The sequence below is a fragment of the Benincasa hispida genome, chromosome 2 (assembly GCF_009727055.1).
Source record: "Benincasa hispida cultivar B227 chromosome 2, ASM972705v1, whole genome shotgun sequence".
Classification (NCBI taxonomy): Eukaryota; Viridiplantae; Streptophyta; class Magnoliopsida; order Cucurbitales; family Cucurbitaceae; genus Benincasa; species Benincasa hispida.
Window position 1 is genome coordinate 7068241 of NC_052350.1, and position 14040 is coordinate 7082280.

The 14040-nt window shown below is 30.4% G+C and overlaps 2 protein-coding genes across 2 annotated transcripts; one reads left to right on the top strand and one right to left on the bottom strand.

Moving 5' to 3' along the window:
* Window positions 1-6178: 6178 nt before the first annotated feature.
* LOC120070591 (transcription factor bHLH79) lies at window positions 6179-10270 on the top strand. The gene is made up of 6 exons (XM_039022399.1): window positions 6179-6843; window positions 7265-7462; window positions 7986-8051; window positions 9080-9148; window positions 9239-9316; window positions 9809-10270. Exons 1-6 carry the CDS (start codon window positions 6553-6555, stop codon window positions 9935-9937), a joined length of 831 nt encoding a protein of 276 aa, XP_038878327.1. The 5' UTR covers window positions 6179-6552; the 3' UTR covers window positions 9938-10270.
* Window positions 10271-11298: 1028 nt separating this feature from the next.
* On the bottom strand, window positions 11299-12405 carry LOC120071782 (germin-like protein subfamily T member 2). Its single transcript, XM_039024165.1, has one exon. It carries the CDS (start codon window positions 12279-12281, stop codon window positions 11637-11639), a length of 645 nt encoding a protein of 214 aa, XP_038880093.1. The 5' UTR covers window positions 12282-12405; the 3' UTR covers window positions 11299-11636.
* Window positions 12406-14040: the final 1635 nt, after the last annotated feature.

Consider the following 14040-nt stretch of genomic DNA (forward strand, 5'->3'; position numbering starts at 1 on the left):
TTATATAAGTTTGAGTGTATAATTTTTACATTTAAAAGTTTGATGATATAATTACAACTATCATTATATTTTAGAGGTGTTATTTTTTTTTTCCTTGGAGGTAACAAGAAAGTAGAAGTGAAAATTACAAGTCAGGTTATAGAGAAAGATTGAGAAAAGAGAGGAATTGGTCACTCTCAAGAGGAAAAGAGAAGGCAAATGAAACTGAAAAAGGGAAGTGGGGGCAAGGAACCATGTAAGGAATGCTGAAAAAACCCTTTTTAGAGTATCAATTACTTCTGTATGGTTCAATATTCATTTTTGTGCTAACAAAGTTAGGCATTGACAGTGCCCTTTAGCCCTTAACTTTGCACCCTCCAATTTCATTTTCTCAACTACTAGAGAGATAGGGTTAGGCCATTGATACATAGTTCTCAAGTTGAAAGCTACCACAACACGGATATAGGAAGGACAAAAGCTCGTCCTTGCAACACTTAACTTGAATAAGGTAGATATCACTAATTTAAGTCCAAGACTAAAGTCTTACTTCCTTTCAAATTAAAGAAAAGTTAAGATTCGTTTGATAACCATTTTGCTTTTGATTTTTGTTTTTGGAAATTAAGTATATAGAGACTACTTCTACCTCCAAATATTTTCATTCGTTGTCTGTTTTTTACCAATTGTTTAAAAAACAGGCTAAAATTTTAAAACTAAAAAAAAATAGCTTTTATTTATTTATTTTGGAATTTGACTAAGAATTCGACCATCGTACTTAATAAAATGCAAATCATTGTAAGAAATTGATAGGAAAAAGGCTTAATTTTAAAAAAAAAATGAAATGATTACCAAATCGGGCCTAATTTACAAGTTTAGACATCAACTTTCAAAGTTATGTTTAACATATTTCTAAAATTTTACTTCTGCATTAATAGGTTCATGGACTTTCAGTTTCTTTTGTGGATAAATTTGTTATTTTTAAGGAATATCTAATATAACATAGATTTATACCCATAAAATTAAAAATTTAAATACTTATTAACATTATTGAACTTTAGAAACTTATTAGACAAAAAAAAATTAACGATGTGTTTGAAGCAAGGACTATCTTAAGATTATAATAACTATCTTTTTCTATTGTAAATACTATTTTATATTTCTATCATTTTTTTTTATTTTTTTATTACGATGTTTACTATTTCCTTATCAAATCAAAATAGTTTATACCTCAAACATATACTACTATAACACAAACTAAAATAACTTATACCCAAACACAAACTATTATAACTCAACTATAATAACTTAGAACTATAAAAATCAACTTCTTACTTTAAACATGCCATAAGTGTTATGAAACATATTAAACGTGGTTAAAAAATTTATAATTTTACGTAAAATATTTTTGTTAAATTTTCTAAATCCAACTTAAATCTTTCAAAAAATATATATATATAAGGTATGAACTGTGTTTTATGGAAGATTGTTGTAACTCTATATTTTGAATGAAAAAACTAGACTATACACCAATATATCTAATAAACATAGTTCTTTTCTAGTTAACAACCATAAAGATTCAATCACCTTGTAAGGTAATTAGGCTTATTAATGTGCAGTCTATTTTTTTTTAGGTTCAATATATTTCTGAAAAATATCCCAAAAAATATGAATTATTTTAAAAATAAATGTCAAAATGAATTCATGTGGCAGAATATGGCCGCGAGTATGCAGCTTTGTGTAAGCCTGCAAATGGGTTGCTACTTGCTACCAGAATTTAAGCCCTAAATCACCAAAATCCTTCCAAAGCATGTTGAGAATTATTTTAAAGAGATTTCTACGTAAAAGATCTAAATAATAGGCACATGTTACATTAATATTTTGAATATTTTATTTTTTTAAAAAATAAAAATAAAATTTATTGGCCTCTATATTTTCAGTAATATTAGTGATTATTTATAATTTTGTCCTCACCATTATTATATATATATTTTTTATTTCTCTCTCCCTATACATATGTTCTCCCTCCCCGATAATATATGAAAATATATTTCATATATTATCTCTTCATAATTCACAGTTTCACACTCATATCTTTTTCTTCCCTCTCTTTTCTTCTTTTCCTTCCTCTTTTTTCTCCTTCCGATGGTGTGAGTTGCAAGCGATAGACGATGGCGTGGGACGAATTGATGGCTCGATACGAGATGACACGAACGACTTGGGACGATCCGATGACGCGGATAGCGTGGAGCGAATGGAGCGAATCAATGGTGATAGGTTGAGCATATTCGGTAGATGACACGACGGGATGAACAAATCCGGTCGATGACGATGGAAAGAGAGATCAGTGACGGCCGTGGTGGAAGAAAAAGAATATATGAAGATGGAGGGTTATGTATTAGATAATTTTCTTATTATTTATTTTCCTCAAAATAGCTCAAATCTCTCCGTTTTTTTTTTTAGAATTGTATATTTGGAAACTAAAAAAATTGAATAACGATACTCAGCCTTTAGTTGATGGATGTGATTTCACTATCTAAAACTATTAAAATAATAATAATAATTTGTTGCATGTGATTTATGACCCTAAATTTTAATGGGTCATACATACATATCACATAATATTGTAACAATTTTGGTCAATAAAATAACAATTAGGTTACCTAATTTTTAAACACATTTTGATTTCATATTTAGAGATGGGCCACAGTTTATTAAAAGTACGCAACATAATAATTAAATAATAATCGAATAGAGTCTATTTTTTCTAATTAACATTTATGAATTATATTTCACCTATGATAAACGTGACTTAAGTTTCTTTCCACTGTATTTATTTTGATCCCTATAATTTTAAATTTTATAAGATTAAGTCATTTACTATAATTTGTACGTATATAAAAAGAAAAATTACTAGATCTTACTAACATTTTACCTAACAAATTATACAAATTTTAAATCATCGTTTTTTTTCTTAAAGAAGAAATATATAGGATCAAAGTTTTTAGACATGTGTAACTAAACTGTTACAAATTATCGCAAACTAAATGATAACATCCTAAGTTTAGAGTCTATATATGGTCATGTAAATGAAAGTATGGGAACTAAAATTATTTTTTATCCTTTTCTTAGTTCATTAATTATAGGGCGAGAATCAAACACTCGACCATTAAGATGTAATTAGTGCATTTTTCTCCTAAGTTACTTTTAAATTGCAATATTACCCTTTATTTAAAAGCACTCACTTTCAAGAATTGCAATATTACTCTTGAAATTTCATAAATGTTTCTAAACAACTCTTGAAATAAAAATCCTTTAGAATTTAGAATGGAAATTTGAACTTGAAAAGATGTGGTGGTGATCTAGGATTGAAATTTGAATTGCCTAAATTTCTTTCGAAGTGTTGAAATGCTTTGAAATTGTTATTTTCACTATCCGAATGACCAAGTACGAGAGTTCTGCTGTATAGATTTCTAACCCTACTAGCACCTATGACTATGTAATTTGATATTTTCTCTCTAATAATAAATTATTCTCTCCCTCTATCTATAAGCATAGCTAACACATTATTACTGAACCACATAAATCTTTGTATCGATTCTCTACTGTTTATGTTTTTTTTGTTTATCTTCGATTAGTAATTTCTTAATACAAATTTTATTTAAAAAAAAAAAACTACTCTAAAGAGTATTAAAAATATTTATGAAATGTTAAAAGCAAAATTGCAACTATCGATATTTTTATTTTCATTGTGAGGTAAAATGTGAAAGAAATAACATGATTGTCTAATGGTTTTTTCAGTAAGAGCAATACTTAGGTGTAGCAAGTCTCATGCTCCCCCTCTCCTGTTCATATAAAAAAAATAAAGTTTTAATAATTTTTAGATTGTCACGTGCCAATTTTTAATTGGATACAGGAGTTGCATAGTAGATTGGTGCATCCAACGCTGCACCCAAATTGTTTTTAGTAATACTTGATGTAGCCAACCATGAATTCCCTTTAATCACAAAATGAAAGAATATATATATATATATATATATATGTCATTTATAACTTGTGTTTTTTTAGTAATACAAAGAAGAACAAAATTAGCTGGATATCAAATAACTAGACACTACAACATGGATCCTTGAAGGTGATCTTGAAGTCAAACACCGTAGACTTTTGTCGATCATGCATTATATGTTAGAATGTGAACAATGGTACTATAGATTTTTGGACAAAAAGAAAATTCTGAAATAATGTTTCGTTAATAAAAAGCTCAAATGTGATCAAATAGTGCTATTTAATAACTTGTGATTGAGTATTAGGTAGAGTAGATAAAAATTAAACGCATTGAGTAGGAGTGTTCAAAAAACTCGATGATCGATCAATTCAACCCAACTCATGCGGTTTGGGTGATTTGGGTTGAGTTATCAATTTACCTAAAATAACTCGAACCCATCCAAACTAACCCAAACTTATTATTAACTTTAAAATATATATTTTTTTACATATAATAAAATTATATATACATATATTTATTCTAGTTTTATTTAATTTCATTATTTTTTTCTCCAAAAACTCATAAAAATAGTATTTTTAGTACTTTGAAAAGAAAATTTTTTGAGAAACAAAGAGAAGATGTGTACGAACGAGATATACAGCAACAAGAAGAAGGAAAAGGATTGAATAGAGGAACTCCCATTTGGCGATTATATAAATTAAAATCAAGTTGTTCATCTTAATTCAATATATGAAAATAATTGAATAAAAAATTTACGTATTGACATTTTGTTTTTTTTAGAATAAAATTTTAAATAAATGACTCAATTAACCAAAACAAACCAACCAAAATATTTCATAGTTGTTGGATTGGGTTCCTTTTTTATGACCAAAATGTGAGTATAGTTTTGAAAGATGTCCATCTTTTGAATATATTGAAATATGGTCGTATTTGAAAAGGGACCCACTACTCATTAGATTATTTCAAAGGATATATGATCCCACGTTTTTTTTAGGTAGTTTTGAAAAGATATTTACAAATAATATTGGTTGTAAAATTGGTTTAAGATTGAAATTTAAAAATATATCTTTTAATTAATTAAAGGATTTTTTTTATATTTCCAACAAAAATAATATATATACATATAATTTTTTTAAACTCAATATCTATCCCTAGATTATGTTTATCCTTTATGTTTTCATCTCTAACGATAAAGAAAATTTTCCAATTTCTTTGGCATTAACGACTTCATCTTCCTCAACCAACTTATTGGCAACAATTTCAAAATATGACTCATATAACATCGGAACGCCCAGGCCAATACCATGACAATGTTTTTTGGACATAACATTTTCGACCCTATTATCGAAAGCATTGGTTGCCTAGAAGGATGCGATGGTTTAATTAAGGTTTCAAAGTATTTTTGCATATTTATCTGTGAGATTTTCAAATGATGATGATTAGAATGAAAGATGACTTGGGCTTTTGAAGAATTTGTATATCTACGAGAAAGTTGTTGTAGAGTAAATATCAAAGACTTGAGGGACTTTAGGTTTTAGTATAGAGATTATTTGTATGGTTTAGTGGGCGAATTTTTTAGTATATAATATTTTTATTTGCATGATTTGATGAAGTTTTTAGTTATTACACGACAGTTGTGTGAGATTTAAATTATTTTTAGAATAAAGTTTGTGTTCAACCAATGAAGGTATTTGCATGATTCATACTAATGAAATTTGAATTTTAACAGTTATGAATAGAAAGTATTTGTTGGACCTATATAGGTTAACTTCATTCAATAGCCGTTTTGAATACAACTTATTTATTTATTTATTTTGTGTCTAAATTTTGGGTTAAATTATAATTAAATATATTTTACAATTAACATTAATTTTTTATGAACATGAAAGATATAACTTTCCATTTCTATTTTCAACCATTAATTTGATTTAGTTTTTACATATTGTTTTTGTAAGAATTAAAGTTAGTTTTGATATATTTTATTTTTTTATTTGCTTCACGAAACTTATATTCATAATTCAAATTTACGAGATTTAGGATGATTTAGTTTATTAAATCTTATCTGAAGTTAGATTTTTTTTTAGTATGATATTCAATAGGGATTTGGCAATAGGGGTTCTTGTGCACTCTTAAATTTTAAAAAGTATCAAAATTAGTCGTATTTTTATAGTTTTCGGCCTCATAAAACTTCTATCTTTTCACTCTTCCTTTGGTCAAAAATTACAGCCGAGGAGAGAGACGGAGAGAGCACACAGCACAGTGTGCGCCACTTCTGCCCCAAAAGATCAGTCTCTCTCTCTCTTTCTCGTCGCATAGCAAAGCAGAGGCATCCATATTTCTCTCGGACCCCATCTGAAAAAGCCAATCCCTTCCCTTCCCTTCCCTTCCCTTCCCTTCCCTCAAGCTACTTCATAAATAACATCTCCACTACCTACACTTTCACTCCAATTCCCAATCTCCATCTTCAAATACATACCCCAAACCTCTTCGATTTCTCTCTGGAACTCCGACATTGACATCTGATTTTGATCCCTTGCGAATTTCTGTTTCTGGTTCATTTGGGTCAGCCGGAAATGGATCCTCCACTTGTTAATGAATCCTCCTTCTCCGCTGCGAATCCTTCTGCTTACAGTTTGGCCTCGATTTGGCCTTTTGGGGGGGAGCAGGGAGGGAGCGCATTGGGGCTTCGAATGGCTAATTTGGTTCAGAATCTTAGTGGGTTTTCTGAGAGCTCCACGAATCGCGATGGATCAATGGAAGAATCGACAGTGACAGAGCAGAGTGGCGGTGGGAGGAAGAGGAAGGATGTGAGCTCCGAGGATGAATCTTCGAGAATGGTTTCCACTAGTAGTGCTAATCAATTGGTTAGTTCTCTTGTTTTCTTCCTCATTCATTACCCTTTTGCTCTCAATTTGGCTACGTTGACCTAGTTTTGAACAAAAATGACATTAGTCAAATTTTACACTGGTAGTTCGCTCTTTCACTTTTGAAAGGTGAAACTCTTTTTCTTTCTTTTTTGAAGGGGAGGAGCTCCCAAGGAAGAGATAACAGCTATTTATTTTTATAAAAACCATTATCGTTGTTCATATCTGCCAAGATTACCAAGAAACTTACCCAATGATGTACGCAGATATTTAAAACTTGGACAGCTGATCATATATCTCGACACTGGCTAACTACATTGAAAGCACGTTGTCTTTAAATTTTTGAATGAATTGTCCTTTTATCGACTTATTAATCAAGGTAGTAATTGCCACTTTATTCTGTACGTTCAATTTCATACAGAGTAACTCAAAAGGTAAACGGATGAAAGTAGTGGAATCCAGAGATGAAAATGATGGTATAAAAGCTGAAGTAGAACCTAGCTCAGCTGATGGTAAGAAGATGGCCGAGCAAAGCCCAAAACCCGAACCACCAAAAGATTACATTCATGTCAGAGCAAGAAGGGGCCAAGCAACTGATAGTCATAGTTTAGCAGAAAGAGTAATGTACTTTTCTCGGTTGTTTCGGATCTGAATTTCTCATGTCCTCGTTGGACAACCATTTGGTTTTTTATTTTTAGTTTTTTAGAATTAAGCCTATAGACCTTGTCATACCTCTAAATTTCTAATTTTGTTATCTATTTTTTGTCAATGTTTTAAAAAATCAAGCCAAAATTTGAAAACTAAAAAGATATAGTTTTTAAAAACGTGTCTTTGGAATTTAGAATTTGGCTAAAAAATTCAATTCTTGTATTAAAAAAGATGCAAATTATTGTAAGAAATTGAGAGCAAATAGACTTCATTTTCAAAAACCAAAAACAAAAAATAGCAAATAGACTTCATTTTCAAAAACCAAAAACAAAAAATAAAATAGTTACCAAAGGAGACCTCAATCATTTATCAAACAGTTCTTAGCATTGTGTCTAACAGCTCCAAGTTTCTGGTGGAGATTTGGAACGTTTATCTACCGTTATGCCTTCCTCCCAAATTTTTGCCTGTTTGTCTTACTATACCCATTTGTGCAGGCGAGAAGAGAGAAGATCAGTGAGAGAATGAAAATTTTGCAGGACTTGGTTCCAGGTTGTAACAAGGTACTGTTTCTGTGTTACTTTGTGTGCAAGTAGCTATTGGGGGAATTTTAGAAAACACCCCTGAACTGTGGGAGTAGGTACAATTTAGAGTCTGACTTCTAATTTGATCAATTTTAAAGCCAAACAAATTACTGCAATGCAATTCCTGCCATTAAACACCAGGAAACTTATTGGAGGAGCTTGGGTGAGAAGTGGACTTCTCTCTCACCTAAATGCTAAATTTAACTGATCTAAGGCCACATTTACTTTCTAGTAAATTTAATCAATAATCATAATAGGAAAGTGGGACCCATTTAAATATGTTAAAACTAGTTAACAATATTATGTGAATTATGAATTAAAAAAAAAATCCATTACGATGGTAGCAATTTTGATTACGAAGCAGTAAACATGGTCTAAGATGTAAGAGAGAGAGTGAAGGAATTGGTCAATTATATTCCTAAACATGAGCAATGGTTGCTACATAGCCACTACTTCTATGTCCAACAAGCTTTCCTTCAAATCCGTTACATCCTTCATTCTATCCTTATCTGTAAAGTCCTAGAGAGAAACTGTGTAAGAAGAGGAGAAAGCAGCAAATTTGGGAGTTAAAGAGAAGTAGAGAACTGAGAACAACGGCATGAGATGAAGTCACTGAGAAGAATAACTCTAGAAAAAGGAAAACTTGAGAGTGGTTTCAGTTGAAGTGATCTAAGAAAAGTAAGAAGAGCACTAGAACAAAGATCTCTGTCTATGAGTTTTCATTAATTTTAATTTTTATCCCAGGAAAAAGGCCAATGTTATTGCAGAAGTTGATTGATGTTAGTGGGACATGCTACATTGTAACACGAACAATTAGTCATATTTAAGGACAAGAGTGATCAAAATAGAAATCTGGAGATTAAATTGTCATGACTCTAGCAGTTCAGGGATGGATTTTCCTAGAGTTGGGGGGATATTAATTTTGAGTTCGGTTGCAGTCATATTGAAAATCAAGTTCAAATTATAATTTTTCTTGCATATGCATGTATATTCTTCCTATCTGGTAGGTTATTGGAAAAGCACTTGTCCTTGATGAGATAATAAATTACATCCAATCACTGCAACGTCAGGTCGAGGTACTTATTCAAATCCTGGGTTTTTATTTTTATCCAAAACTTTTTTTTCTTATTTAATCTGAGCTTTGAATATTTGGCTCAAATTTGTAGTTCCTCTCCATGAAGCTTGAAGCTGTGAATTCCAGGATGAACATAAGCCCTGGCCTAGAAGGTTTTACTGTAAAAAATGTAAGTCTGATTCTCATTTCATGCAACAAGAGAAAAACATTACAAAAAGGAGTTCTTTAGCCGTTGCTTTTTGGCAATCTTATCTTGATGAAAAGTATCTAATATGGCAAACCTATACGGCTATACTAGAACAACCCCTCTTAAACCTCTAATTTCGAAATATCGTAGGAAACGAGTATAGTTTTGTTATCGTTCCCAGTTTTGATCGCTACTTTTTACCAGAATATCCATAAATCTAAACCTGGCTGATTGTTTATCTGGTAACATCTATGTTTTTACTTTCTTGCACCAAAGGTGAATTCATGCTTTCTTGTTCTTGGCACTCCATCTGAAACTTGACACTTTCTAGAACAACTTTCATTTGAAGAAATATGTTTTGATTAACGGTTACTTGAATAAGATATGTTCTATTGGTTGTACAACTGGGTCTTTGAGTTCTAAAAAATAGGTTTTGATTGTATTATTTCCTAACTCTCTTAGCTGACGTTTCAGATTGTTAATCAACCGTATGATGCAGCTGGAATATTATATGGTTCACAAGCAGCAAGAGATTATACCCAAGGTGCACAACCTGAATGGTTGCATATGCAGATTGGTGGAAGTTTTGAAAGAACGTCTTAGATCTCAATAGGCAACTTATAATCAAATGTCAAAATTGATTTGGCTTTTCTCATTTAGTTCAGTAGAGATATATTATATATATGTTATATATGTTTGATCATTTAGTATCGAATACCTGTATTATCCATTCGATATAATTGGAACGATCAATTACTTGTATTGTCTGCAGAAACTGAACCTACTTCCAATTTGGAACTTACCGACTGTAATTTGTACTGCCGTTGTACTGGAGAAAAAACATACCTAGCTTGGATCATTTGAGAGGCTGGGGGTGGTTTGACACCTTGCATTTTCTTTCCTTCTTTAGAACATGGTGTAAAATTTTGACCGAAATATTCGAAATTTTGAGATTTTGAAGGTCTAGAAGTTTCGTTAGGGGAGAATTTCTTTTCTCCCATTCCGACAAAACTTTGTGTGAATTTCGAGTGTTTTTTTAAGAACTAGCTACAATAGATTGATTCAAGTTTTTTTCAGTTTTATGGTCTCGATCACATGTTCATTGTATAGTTTCACATGCCAATATTGTTTACAATAAATGATGAAAATATCGTGACATTTCACCAAAATATCTAATCAAGTAATCCATTTTCAAAAATTCACGATTTATAATACCATCAGTTATGTATTGTTTTATGGATGTCTCTAGCAATTTAACAAAATTGTTGATATATTGTCAAAGTATCGTCCGTAAATCTCTAAGATATAGCCAACATGTCATATTATTTTCTCTATATGATGTTTTTTCTTTTTCTTTTTTTTTTTTTTCAATATTCAACCTTTTCAATTCGCTACTTTCCTCAATTTAACTTTTATGTTCAATCAAAAACTTTCATTTTCAAAGAAATTGAATTTAAAAAGAAAACTACACATTTATTTTAACCTCATTCAAACTTTTTCTATTGAATTTTCACATCCTTTCATCTCAAAATTGAATTTATGTGGTTTTGTTTCTTTTACCATCCAATGTTTGATATTATTTTATAATTATTTTTTCAATTTCCTTTTCAAATTTATGCTCTCGCATTGACATTTACACAAATATTTTAACATACATCTAAATGTTGTCTTATTTTATAGAAATGATGGTTAAAAATGGTCACATACTCTAATTAACCCACAATCAAAATTCTATTAACTAATTATAACAATTTCAAGTTCTTTTTTTTTTATATTTCCATCAAATTGAGACATGGATCTTTTAATAGGATGCAAAAAAGAACTATTAAGAGTGAAATGAAATGAGGAAATGAATTGGTTTATTTGTTTCTTTAAGACAGTTCTATCTTTACATGTTAGGGAGCAATAATAGATCAAAGAAAGTGGAAGTATCAACAAGTGAAATAATATATTTATATAAATTATTAACACAGGACTGCCTTCTAAGCAGTAAAACTAATTCATTCACATTCACGACTGAATATGATTATTGTGCAAATACACAACTAGTGACAGAATAGTATCAAAATATTCAATAAAATGGAGAATAAAACTGAGTTAAAATAACATGTTTGAGAGTGATTTTAAAATAATTAAAATCATTTTTATCATATTTAAAATCACTTTGAAATACATTTTTGTTCACTCAATATCAGTTCCACGTATAATTTTACACTTTTAAATGTGATTTTCATTCAATCAAATTTGTTTTAAATTATTAAAACCAGATTTTAACAATTTTAAAATTACTCTCAAACATGCCTTAAATAATAAATTCAGATTTGATGGTGTTGATAACATCATCATTGACTAGTAAAGCCTTAGACAGAATTTTAACAGGGATAGGAGGATTCGAAGCGAACAAATTTCCAGCAACGAGCACGCCACCTGGCAATTGACTGTTGAAACCTGCAAGCACAACTGCTTTCTTATGTCCGACATTATACTGGAAATGAACAAGTGCTCTGGGAATTATAAACACCTCCCCTACCCTCAAAACCTTATGATAATACTTATTATCTACAGTCACAAATCCAACAAGAACCTTCCCTTTAAGGACGATAACGATTTCGGAGGCTCGAGGATGCAAGTGAGGTGGATTCATTCCTCCGGGCGCAAGGTCGATACGATTCATGGATAGGCCAAGTGTATTAAGTCCTGGCAATGTAAGAACATTTCCTAGTGTGAGGGCAAAACCAAATGGATTATTTGTGTTGCCTTCTTTGCTCAATCCATCAAAGAAGAAATCATCTGCACTAACTTTTGAAATTGGCTTGCAAGGGAATCCACTAACAGAAACAGTTGCATTTAAATCAGCAACACAGAAGTCCTGTAACGGATCGGGATCGGTCGACAACGAAGGATGAGGAAGAACGAAGAGGATAATGAAGGGAATTATTAGAAGCATGTTTAATTCTAAAAGAAATGTTTAGGTGAAGGGTAAGTTTTAAACAATTATGGCAGAGTTGGGTTAAATAGTTGAGCAAAATTGGCAGCTGCCGACTACGAATCTTTTTTCTCAAATAATATCTCAATGGAAAAATTTTATGATTTGAGGATTCTGATCTATTGGCGAAACTTCCTAAGCCGACGTTACAAATAATAAAAAGCTAAGAACTAAGATTGACAAAGTCTTTAATTCAGAAACAAATTAATTGTGACGACTTGTTTGGATTTGGACTGGCATAAAGCTAAGTTTTTCTTATATTTTTTGTGTGGCATTTGGGAGGCCGGGTGGATAGTATAATTAGTTTGGCCTACGAGAGTCCTTTAGTTTTGATCCGTGAAAGTTTTAGAAGCCAAAACCATTTTTGAAGGTCTTTCGAAGATTAGAAAGACGTGGAGTGGTCTAAATCCTCCATTGATGGTTGAGTTTGACTCTTTAGAACTCATCAATCGCTTGAGTTATAAAGGCTATGATTTGTGTGAGATTTATTTATTTTTTTTGTGGAGGAAGGCTCGTCTTTAACTAAGCTTGTTAATATTTATTCTTTTTGTAAAATTCCTAGAGAGAAGACAAAGTTACCCATAATCTTGTAGCTTTAGCTTCCTATTCAGGATTTTTTAGGTTTTGAAAGAGACCTTTCCTTCCATTCTTGTTTCCCTCACTCTCGAAAGGGATTAGGATTGTGGTTGTTGGCTTTCGAATGGTTATATTTTTGCTTAAAAAAATATTAGCATAATGTTTTGCAAAAATTATTTAGATGACAAACTCCTGAAAATATTTATAAATAATAGCAAAATATCACGATAGACAATAAACCGCGATAGACTACTACTTGTATCTATCATGACATAGATAAACATAAATAGTAGTCTATCGCAGATAGATAATAAAATTTTGCTATATTTGTAAATATTTTAGTTCATTTTTTTTATATTTGAAAACAGCCTTAATGTAAAAAAATATATATATACAAATATGAAAAAATTTAGATTAGTGAAAGACCATATTATTGATAGGAGTGTATTAGTAATAAACCATATCGCTAGTAAAAGTCTATCAATGATAGAAGTTTATGGCTCATAAATGTTGGTATATTTGTAATTTTTTTAAAATGTTGTTATATACTTGTTATATTTAAAAATGTCCTATATACCATTATAGCCCTATTTTAATTAGAAAATAAAAAATAAATAGTAACAATTTTGATTTTGATTTTTTATTTTGTGAAGTTTTTATTGGTTTTGACCATAGATACGTAGGATCCTATAGGTTTTGGCGTTTTCTCCCGTGTCTGTGGTCAAAGTGAAATTCTATGTCGGGGTTTTTGTTTCTTTTTTTTTTTTTTCTTTAATATTGCATTTATGAAAATTTTGTATTCCCTAACTCTTTCAATTATCAGATATAACATAGTATGTAAATGAATATCAAACGTTAAAATTCTGTTTGGTAATCATTTTGGTTTTCAGTTTTTATTTTTGAAAATTAAGTTTATGGACACTACTTTCACATCTAATTTTTTTCTCTTTATTATCTACTTTTCACCAATGATTTAAAAAATCAAACCAAAGTTTGAGAACTAAAAAAAATTAGCTTTCAAAAAGTTATTTTTGTTTTTGGAATTTGGTTAAGAATTCAACCATTGTACTTAAGAAAGTGCAAATCATTATAAGACATCCGGATAAAATAGGCTTAATTTTCAAAAACAAAAATAAAATACTAA

Excerpts from the sequence above, each read along its gene's own strand:
- LOC120071782 (XM_039024165.1), bottom strand. The coding sequence starts at position 12,281 with ATGCTTCTAATAATTCCCTTCATTATCCTCTTCGTTCTTCCTCATCCT.
- LOC120070591 (XM_039022399.1), top strand. The coding sequence starts at position 6,553 with ATGGATCCTCCACTTGTTAATGAATCCTCCTTCTCCGCTGCGAATCCT. Across the intron at positions 6,844-7,264 it reads CTAGTAGTGCTAATCAATTG|AGTAACTCAAAAGGTAAACG; the intron begins GTTAGTTCTCTT and ends AATTTCATACAG. Across the intron at positions 9,149-9,238 it reads CACTGCAACGTCAGGTCGAG|TTCCTCTCCATGAAGCTTGA; the intron begins GTACTTATTCAA and ends TCAAATTTGTAG.